We start from the raw sequence: 10,628 nt of genomic DNA on the forward strand, positions 1-10,628 counted from the left end.
CTCCCCACCCCCTGTATCTTCTCTTCTTAAGACCCCACTGACCTCTTATTCCCTTGCTGTCTGCTCCTAGGCCCCTCTTGCCGATCCCACACCTCCTTCGCTACGCTTGAGCCCCCTAAGTTTGTCATTTTGCTGCATCGCCCCACCGGGCGGAGGCAGTTTTGAGAATGGGCTTGTACCCTCTCTCCTTATACCCTATAGGAATAAGAGGGGTCCATTCCGGGGAGCACGCTGAGAGTTAGTCGTTTTCCACCTTCCCGCCCCTCCCATGCTCCCTTTTCTCGAGTACTCCTCGAGCTTTCCAAGGTCTCTGGGCGTTCCCCTTTGATCTGAGCAGAGCCCTGGTGAGTGGCATCTGATTTCAAAAAGGAAGACGGTGATCTTGATCCAGCAAATGGCCCCAGGGCTGGTCACTTGGCAGCTATTCAGTCATGCTGTGTCAGAAGAGTGATACTTGGCTGTTTTTTTTTTTTATTTTGTTAATTAGTGCATTACAGGCACGCTTCACTCTCTCATTTATGTGCGCATGTGTACATTCAGCAAATATACATTGAGTCCCTACTTTGTGCAAGGCGCTTTGCTAGGTGTTGGAGAAACAGTAGTAAAAAAGTTAGGTAAGATCCCTGTCCTACCCTGCTTCTAAAACATAATGTAAGAAAATCCTGTTTATTCTCCTCATTTTGCCCCCAACACTGCTAAGGTTTTGGCTTTCCTATTTCCGCACAAGAACATTGAGAGCTTTTTCATTATTTCATAATGTCATCTAGTACAGTTTTGGTGAAATATTCACATACAGGAAATGCATAGCATTTATTAAAATTACTTTTTAGTTCTTTACAATTAGGGCACAATATTGTAGAGTATGCATTGGTAAAATTTATACATGTCTGGTAGATGTTATTAGTGAATTTTATTTAAAATAGAAAACAGATCTTTGAAACTATTCAGAAAAAAAGGGGATGTTGAGAATTGAGAATTACTGTGTAAATCCATCAGCCTCTACCAGGTTTTTGTCCTTTATCCTTCTTCCTTCAAATTGAAATCTTTTTGCTGTTACAAATTAAAGGTGCAGCTGGCCTCATCTCAGTAGTAGAAATGAAAACATCAATAAATAATTTATGTTCAGTTTTTGTAGAGGTTATATCAGAATAATGTGTTTTATATTTTATTGATTCAGGTGGCTCATGTTTTACCTAAGAATTTTGATTAACTGTTTCATTAATAGTTAATTTAATTTTTTATCATAGCATTGGGATATCTCATACCTCATTTTCCATTCAACAGACTTTATGCAGTGCCAATATTGCTATATGATTTAATTATTTGGCTATGTAACTGGAATACTAATATAGTCTCTTGCATCAGTAGAATTATTTTTTCTATTGAATAAGGTTTTTGATGTTAATACCATTCATGGCTCCTCTAGATATCCCCCTGGTTATAAATCCCTGCTATAGACTAGTATCATGATAACATTTTGATATCATCAATCCACCTATAATAAATAAAGATTTATTATATTGAAGTATTAAATATTGAATCACTTGAATATTTTTTAAATTTATTTTTGAATGGAAGTTCCCTTTCCCTGTACTGAATTTGTTACTTTCTTCCCAGAAATGTCTAATGCAAAAGAAAGAAAACATGCTAAGAAAATGAGAAACCAGCCCACTAGTGTGACTTTATCTTCTGGCTTTGCGGCTGATAGAGGTATAAAGCACCATAATGGAGGTGGAAAACCTTTCCGAGCTCAAAAACAAGGTAAGATACCCGTGATGCTCTCTCCACTCCCATTTGGAGCAAATTGCTTCCCTCAGCACCTTTTGATAGTCGTTTTCTAAATAATAATGAGCCGAATAAAAAATTGATACAGTTGACCTTCATTATTTGCAAATTTTGTATTTGCAAATTCACCTAGTTGAAAGTTTATTTGTAACCGCAAAATTAATACTCATGGCACTTTGGCGGTCACTCGCAGAGCGGAGAAAAAATTCAAGTCACCCATGTGGACATTCCCAGCTGCCTTCTTGTTTCAGCTTTCATATGGAGATGAGCAGAGGACGGAGACAGTGGGTGGGCAGTGCAGTACAATGCAGGAAGCTCCAGCTCTTACTGGGGTTTGAATTCCAACTGTGGGGTGACCCCAGGCAGGTCACTTAACACTCCTGAATCTGATTTTCTCTTTTGTAAAATAAAGGAAATATGTACTAGCACGAGTTGTTTTTACGATTTAATCTACGTAATATATATACATATTTCCCCTAGGAACAGTGATTCAGTATTCACTAATTCAGTGTTTGCTGTGACTTTATAGAACATAACTATTGGGAATAATGAGAATTGGTTGTATGTATTTTAGAGCTGATATATTTTATGTCCCCCTTAAAATCAATTATTAAATTATACTTCTGTATTTCCTAAAAGAAATATTTCTATATTCCTAGTGTGGTCATCACATGTGCATTTAACTTACATGCTAATTTTAGAACCTTATAAGGTGGAATGAAGGTGATAGTTGTTCATTAGGCAGCAATAGAAAATGCCAGTTTGGGAAGACAGCAAGCAGGTGACCAAGAACTTTTGGGAACACTTTAAAGAGTAATGTGTACTGGGTCTGATTAAATAAGTTTTAGATTCATATGCCTAAGATCTAGATTCAGATCCAACAGTGGATGCCTACCATTGACATGTGATAAACCTTAACACATATTATCTCATTTAAACTTCACAATGACAAGCCTTATGACACGCTTCATTCATGATTATAGGGGTTTGATAATTAACACTATAATGGAAATAAGCAGGAGCACCATAAAAGTCTCTCTATTGATCTCTCCCTTCATTCACAGACAAGGATTTCATGTTGTCTTAAAGTTAGAATGGTTTGAATGCCCAGACATTTGTATAGAGATTTTGCTTTATTTCTTTTTTAATTTAGCATAGGCTCCCAACTTGGTGCTAGAGAATTATGATAAAAGACTGTGTGTGTGTGTGTGGTCATGGGATGTAAAGTACAGTATAGGGAATATAGTCAGTGGTGTTGTAACAGCTGTATACCATGTCAGATGGGTAGTAGATTGGGGGGCGGGTATCACTTTGTGAGGGGTCTGTCATTATGTTGTTTTGTACACCTAAAACTAATGTAATAAAATTATGTAAAAAAGACTGAATATACAAAATCATGTAGATTGCAGTATATAAGAGAACTTAGATTTAAAATCCATGTCACACTGTTTATATGGAGAAAAGTTCCCTTTAACAGTTATGTCCACAGTTCTTTCATGTGTCATACTGATATGATTAGCTTAGCGTGCTGCTTATTAGTTATGTCACCCTGGGCAAGTTAATTCACGTCCTTATCCAAGATCCCTCCTCTTTAAAGAGAGGATGGTGGTTGTAGGATTAAAAACATGATCAGTGTTACCACCCAACAAATGTTGTTCCCCACTGTAATCCTTATTCCTGACAGAAGTAATATATTTCTTTTTGTTTTCTTTTTGGAAATGTACTAGAGTCTTTTTCTGGAACTTCACGACAGCGGCAAACCAAAATGACCCACTATTCACCTTCTGAGCCTGATGTGAATGAGCAGTCTTCTTCCAAAGTCATGTTTAAAAAAAAGGGAGGATGGAAGGCAGGTCCTGAGGGCACTTCTCAGGAGATCCCTAAATATATAACAGGTAGGTAGGTATGTGTAAGGAAGTGAAGTTTGTACTGTGAACTCTTTGTTTCTAATGCAGCTAGATTTCTAATGCCCTCTGTTGTGTCTTAGCCCTGCCTCCCATCTCTCTCCCTCCTTCCACTTCAGGCCCTTCTCACCTCCAGCCTGGACTTTGTCCATAGCCTCCTTGGGCCTGGTTGCTGTCCTTTCTTCAGTTTCTCTCTTTTTTTCTTACCTGTCTTTTACAAGTCCTTGTTTGTGAACTGTTTTACTTTGTGTTAAAATCTTCTCCCCAGCCCCTTTAAAAAATATAAAATGCAATTTACACTCAGCATGGCATTCTCCAGAGATCAAACTAAATGTAATGCACTCTAAGGGCAACCAAGACCTTTCAGTACCTGTCTGTAGGCCCTTTCCAGCCTCATGTCTCGGTGACCCCATTACCCTCATCCCTGCTACCACATAACCCCATATTCCTTGTGCACACCTTAGGGGTGCCTTCTGGTCTCTCTTTATGCCTTCTTGGAGGAATTCACTTAGATTTCTCCAGCATTCTATTTACTCTTCAAAAAAAAAAGTATTTTTCAATAGAGAAAACTAATAATAGTTATAGTCACATATTTGGAAAAAGCAGAAATTATTAAGGAGAAAACCCTTGGAGTCAAAACCATTGTTAAAATGTTAATTTTTCTTTGTTTTCTTGTGTGATTGTTGCACTTAAAAATGGTTGTGATTATATTGCATGTAGCTCTCTGTTTAAAAAAACAACTTTGTGATCTGTTTTTAAACTTTTTTTCTGATTAGAAAAGTAACACTGAATCCTTGTAGAAAATTTGAAAACATAAAAGTTGAAGAATAGTTTCACTATCTTATACTACAGAAATAACCACTATTGGCATTAATCTAATAGGGGGTTAAGGTGCTTGGTGAATTGTAAGCTCATATACTTCAAATCTTTCTTTCTTCTGAGATATACTAGAAAAGTATTGATTTGAGACTTGTTTTTAATGACAGTGCTTCTTCCTTTGATAGCTTCTACTTTTGCTCAGGCCCGAGCTGCTGAAATCAGTGCTATGTTGAAAGCAGTGACCCAGAAGTCTTCTAATTCACTAGTTTTCCAGACTCTGCCACGGCACATGAGACGAAGAGCCATGAGCCACAATGTGAAACGCCTTCCCAGGCGGTTACAGGAAATTGCCCAGAAAGAGGTATATGTTTCATTTAGCGTAAATGTTTAGGTTAGCAGTTCCTAAAAGAAATTTGGAAGTATTAACCTAATAGAATTTATTAAAATGAAAACCAAAAGCAACATGCTCATTTTGCATATTTTTGGTTTAATCATTTATCCCCCTCCCACCCGCCGTATCATCCACCAAATTAGCAGGTAGTAGCATATTACACCTGCTTTTAAATATAGCATTTGAAACCACTTTCTTTTAATAGTGTTAAATAGTTGACATTTCCTTGCCAGATTTAAAATAAAATTCTGACTTTACCAGATAAGCAAGTTTAGCTTTGCATTTTGGGTGTATGGCCCGCTTGGAGTTGGAAGTTTTTAAAAAAAGAGTGGCATGAGTGCCTAGAGCTTGCCTTTTGACTTTTTCAATGTTGAAAACTTGAACTTGAATTTAATTGTTTTTGGCTTCACTGGAATTTTTTGCTTAGACTTTCTGAGATTGCCTAAGCTACCCATTTCTTAACTGATTCAAAATTTGTTTATTGAGTGCCTTCTGTTTACTGGTACTGTGCTGATGGTGGGGTTAGAGTTTATCAAGGTAAAGTCCTTATCTGGAAAGGACTCATAAACTAATGGAGATGAGTTTTTAGCTATGGAAGAGATTAAGAATGGAAACTACACAGGAATTTTGTACTTTCTAGATTTAATGTGACATCTGTTTCTTAGTGATAGCACTTAGTATTTATCTGTCAGTACCTAACTGACCTGAAATGTGTAGGTTTTCCCCACTTTTATATTTTTGGTCCTAGGCTTTGGGCTTAGTTATAATCTTAGAGGATTAAAAAAACAATAAAATAAACAACAAAAAGCTAGTATGTGATTTTCTCCCTCTTGTGCTCTAATATTAATAGCCACAGTAAATTTGAGTTACTATATTGAGCATTTTTAAGTATTCTAATCTTCATAATCCACGAAGCTTGCCTAGTTAGTAAGTGACTGAACCATGTTTCCTTCTCAGGTTTGTCTATCTCTAAAGTCTTCACTCTATTACCTGTTTTCTCTACTTCCATTGGAGAAATCACTAAGTTAAAAAAAAAATTAAGCAACTAATGGGGGTCTGTAAGGTGCTCGCTTAATCTAAAGTTAGTGGTTTGAATTCCTAACATTTAACTTTGTTTTGAGATGGTTACAAACTGGTATTGGCTTCCCTTCTTGAAACTACAGGCAGAGAAAGCAGTACATCAGAAAAAAGAACATTCAAAAAATAAATGCCATAAAGCTCGAAGATGTCACATAAACCGGATGTTGGAATTTAACCGTAGACAAAAGAAGAACATATGGTTAGAAACTCACATTTGGCATGCCAAACGGTTTCACATGGTCAAGAAATGGGGCTACTGCCTTGGGGAGAGGCCAACAGTTAAGAGCCACCGAGCCTGCTATAGAGCTATGACAAGCCGTTGCCTCCTTCAGGTATGCCTTTTCAGTTGGTTTGCTTTCCTTTTTGTTTAGACCCTTCTGATGCAGACTCATGGTATGCTGAAGCCCTATCTATGATTATTTATTTTAAAAATGATTATTACTGAGCCTGAGGTACTTTGCTAGATGCTGGAGATGAAGCAGCATAAAGGTGTTATGGGAGACTAACATTAATCAAATAGTTAGCCACATGCACAGCTGTAAGGGAAGAGTATACAATACTATGAGCAGTCATAACACAGGAACAGGTACGTTTCCCATGGAAGTGATGTTTGAGCAGAGCTGTAAGGGATAAGAACATAGAAGAGTGCTGGAAGCAGAAGGAAGCCAGATAGGAGGGTAGAATTGAAATAAATTCCTTATGCAAAGATGAAGAGAGTGACAGCAAGGCTAACATTAGGACGAGGTTCGTTCTGGAGAGCTAAGTCATAACCAGATCATGCAGGATCTTATTGGTCATGTTCGAGATTTATTCAGCATTGATGCATTTAATAGTCATTCCTCAACAACAGATATTTGAAAACCATCTCTGGGCCCTGAGCAGTGTTCAAAATGCTGTTTTAGATGTTCATGGTTCAGTGGGATGCTGGGAAGTTTGTTTTAAACTCTTTGAGAGGACAGTTAGTTTTAGAGACTCATATCAGTTTTTATCTGGTTGTCCTCTGCACCCCTCCCCACCTTTCCTAATTCAATTGCTTTCTTTCTTCCAGTACATGTTTAGAGATTTGCTCTTCACAGAGGCCTATCTTTCAATGGAGGATAGTCTTGGCCAAGTTTTGAAAGCCATCAATATTAGTATCCCCTGATATTTCTTGAGAGTAATATAGCAGAATACTCAAAACAAAAACCTTTAAAAAATTGTGGTAAAATATACATAACATCAAATTTTACCATTTTAACCACTTTTAAGTGTACAGCTCTGTGGCATTAAGTATACTCGTATTCACGTTGCTCTGCAGCTGTTATCACCATCCATCTCTGGTACGTTTTCATCTTCCCTGACTGAAACTCTGCGCTCATTAAACAGTCACTCCCATTACTCCCCTCCCTTACCCCTGGCAGCCACCGTGCTACCGTCTGTCTCTGAATTTGACTACTTTCAATATCTCATATAAGTAGAATCACACAATAGCTATCTTTTTTGTCTGGCTTATTTCACTTACCATAATGTCTTCAAGATTCATCCATGTTGTATCATGTGTCAGAATTTTCCTCATTTTTAAGGCTGAATAGTATTCCAGTGTAGGCATATACCATATTTCGTTTATCCATTCTTGTGTGGATAGACACTTGGGTTGCTTCTACCTTTTGCCTATTGTGAATAATGCTGCCATGGACATGAGTGGACAAATATCTCTTCAAGTCTGTTTTCAATTCTTCTGGGTTTATAAATAGAAGTGGAATTGCTGGATCACATGGTAATACTATGTTTAATTTTTTTGTGGAACTGCCGTACTCTTTTCCATAGAAGCTACTCTATTCCCACCAGAAATGCACAAGGATTCCAGTTTTTTCCGTTCTCACCAACACTTGTTATTTTCAGTGTGTTGATAGTAGCCATCCTAATCAGTATGAAGTGAATACAAGAACCTTTTAAGAGCTTTTGATTTTTGAAGACTTAGCAGCACAAATCATAGATTATAGTGAAATTCTTGTTTTTATATTGAGTGAACTGGGCTCCAGAGAGATGAAGTGACTCTTCCAGGGTCACACACAGCTTGTGGTGGCCTAGGTAGCACTTGGGCATTTAATTCCCTTAGTCTGAGCTTTTTCCACTGTACTCTGCCATCTCTCAAATTTTAAGACAGACATATGAATCACTTCTCATTTTGGGCAAGATTTTTCCTGAGGTTATCAGATATTTTCTTTATATTTGATCAGCCCTAAGTAATAAAAATAGTAGCTAATAATAACAAATATTTTTTGAGTATTTTATTCTAGGCCCTATTTTAGTGCTTTACATTTGTTTACTCGTATTCAATCCTTGTTATAACACGGTAAATAGTTGCCATTATTTCCATTTTGTAGATGAGGAAACTGAGGTACGGAGAACTTAGGTAATTTACCTGTGGCCATACAGCCAATGAGTGGTGAGGTTGAGGTTTGAGCCCAGGTAGTCTGACTCTAGAGTTTCAGACTAGTAACCATAATTCATCAGTTATAAAAACGTAGGCAAGGTTTATCTGGCCTCTGACAGCTGAGAGTGGATCACTGTTGTTGGGAAGATTTCTGTGTGTGAGTGATAGCATTGGTTAATGTGTATTTGTTGGAATCTTAGCTGTAATTTGCCATTTAGTTCCAGTTGCTGACATTGCTTAAATGGCAGAGGGGTTGGTTTGGGGTTGGTGAGCCTGATTTGAATGCTGACTTCTCTACTTACTGATTATATGGCTTTGTTCAAGTAACAGTCTCTGTATCAGTGTCCTCATCTGTCAAATAGGATAACAGATAGTACCTGGTTCATGAGATGTTGAGAGGATTAAATGACTGTCCATGTAAGGAGTTAGCCCAGCTTCTGGTACTCAGTAACCCTTCAGTGACTATTAACTCTTATTGTAGTTCTTTAACAGATTGCTTTTACCTTTTAACAGATTGCTCAGTTTGATCTCTCTTCATCTTCTTTAAATTGGTATGGTCTCACTGTCATTACTCTCATTTTCCTTGTACTTTGTTTAGTCAAAGTTGAATATCATAGTCAAGACTGAGCATGGGAGGGATATAGGATAAATTAATTGCAACATTATGTCTCTAAGCTCAGTGTCAGGTAATCTTGAGATTTTGAATTAGCTAACCAAAGTGAATAGCTTAGCATAATTTTGTGGAGTTTATTAGTGTCTTGCTTATTCTACTCTGATTTTTTACGTTAGATAGCTTTTGGGGAGGAATAAGCCTTTATTAGAGGTAGCAGTTTTTATACTCAGAATTTATCTGTGAATATGCAGTAAAACACAGTTTTTCTTCCAAAAAGTAGGGCACTGTAATTATATTTTAAATGGAAATTCATTTTTATTTTGATTTAAATTGGCTTAAGCATATTTGCTCATGTAATAGGAATAGACAGGTTTCAGATTTTGACTTATGAACAGTTTGTTCCATGTCTTGGACTTCTGGAAGTTCTTCAGATGTAGCTTTAGCTTCTTGCAATTTTCCCCATGTAAATTCTTAAATATTTAATTATGTCTCCCTTTTTGTGCAGGATTTATCCTACTACTGTTGCTTGGAGTTGAAGGGCAAAGAGGAAGAAATATTAAAGGCACTTTCTCCAATGTGTAGCATAGACACAGGTAAACGTTTTTCAAAGCTGAGCCTTATTTTAGTTCTTTATTCATTTCATGAACAAGTGTCTGCTATAAGCATTTTGGAGTTTAAACACATACAGAAATGTGTGAAGATGGTTCTTGTTCCTACTGAGTATGTTAATATAAGGAAAGCTTGGGGTAGCTTTTAAATCATTTCTAACATTGTCAAGTATAACGTGAGAGAACCATTGTTCTGGTGGAGTGAATTTAGGCAGGAAGAAACTCAAAAGCTCATTAAATCATTCATTCAATAAATATTTATTGAGAACTAGTGTGCCAGGCTTTGGCCTAAGTAGTGATCAAAACCAAGACTTCATTCCTCATGGAGAAAGACAGAGAATAACAGTATGGCTGTCAGGAAACAATACTGCTGTCTCAACACTTGAAATCATGGAATTTTGTTTTTGTTTATAACAGGATTGACTTTTGCAGCAGTTCACTGCTTGTCTGGAAAGCGCCAAGGTAGTCTCATTCTTTACCGGGCAAATAAATATCCAAGAGAAATGCTGGGGCCTGTTACATTTATTTGGAAGTCTGAGAGGACCCCTGGCAACCTTTCTGAGAGCAGGCAGTTGTGGATCTGGCTTCACCCAACTCTTAAACAGGTATAATCACCGAGATTCTTTCCCCATCACCCATTACTGCATTCTTGATGACTGTTGGAAATCAATACTGTAGAAATTGAAATGGTAGAAAAGTTTGGTTAATGTCTTAGTATTTGAACATAGGGAAGAAAGTTGTGTAAATATTAAATGAAGCAAATCTTGACTTCTCGCTTTTTAGTAAGCCATGAGTAGAGATGAAAATCAACCTTATTATGCAAATGGCTTGAAATATTGCATTTGGACAAATGCTTCCACCATGCCTGAATTGGTTCACTGGTATCCAATCCAGGTGCTTGTTAGAGCCTATTTGATGATGCGAAGCTGTTTTGAGTATCTGATGATTTTTTAATACTGTATGTAGCTTAGCTTCTCTCTCTCTCTCTCTCTCTCTCTCTCTCTCTCTCTCT

General features: G+C 37.2%; 1 protein-coding gene across 1 annotated transcript in view; it reads left to right on the forward strand.

The window, feature by feature from the left end:
- The window catches only part of POP1 (POP1 ribonuclease P/MRP subunit), a 55,368-nt gene that overhangs the window by 5,175 nt on the left and 39,565 nt on the right, over positions 1-10,628 (forward strand). The window contains exons 2-7 of the mRNA XM_019642527.1: positions 1,618-1,761; positions 3,513-3,680; positions 4,694-4,869; positions 6,063-6,311; positions 9,514-9,601; positions 10,034-10,221. Of these exons, the coding sequence (XP_019498072.1) occupies positions 1,620-1,761; positions 3,513-3,680; positions 4,694-4,869; positions 6,063-6,311; positions 9,514-9,601; positions 10,034-10,221 (1,011 nt within the window). The 5' untranslated portion in view covers positions 1,618-1,619. The remainder of the gene's footprint in view (positions 1-1,617; positions 1,762-3,512; positions 3,681-4,693; positions 4,870-6,062; positions 6,312-9,513; positions 9,602-10,033; positions 10,222-10,628) is intronic.

Source organism: Hipposideros armiger, unplaced genomic scaffold, assembly GCF_001890085.2.
Source record: "Hipposideros armiger isolate ML-2016 unplaced genomic scaffold, ASM189008v1 scaffold_70, whole genome shotgun sequence".
Classification (NCBI taxonomy): Eukaryota; Metazoa; Chordata; class Mammalia; order Chiroptera; family Hipposideridae; genus Hipposideros; species Hipposideros armiger.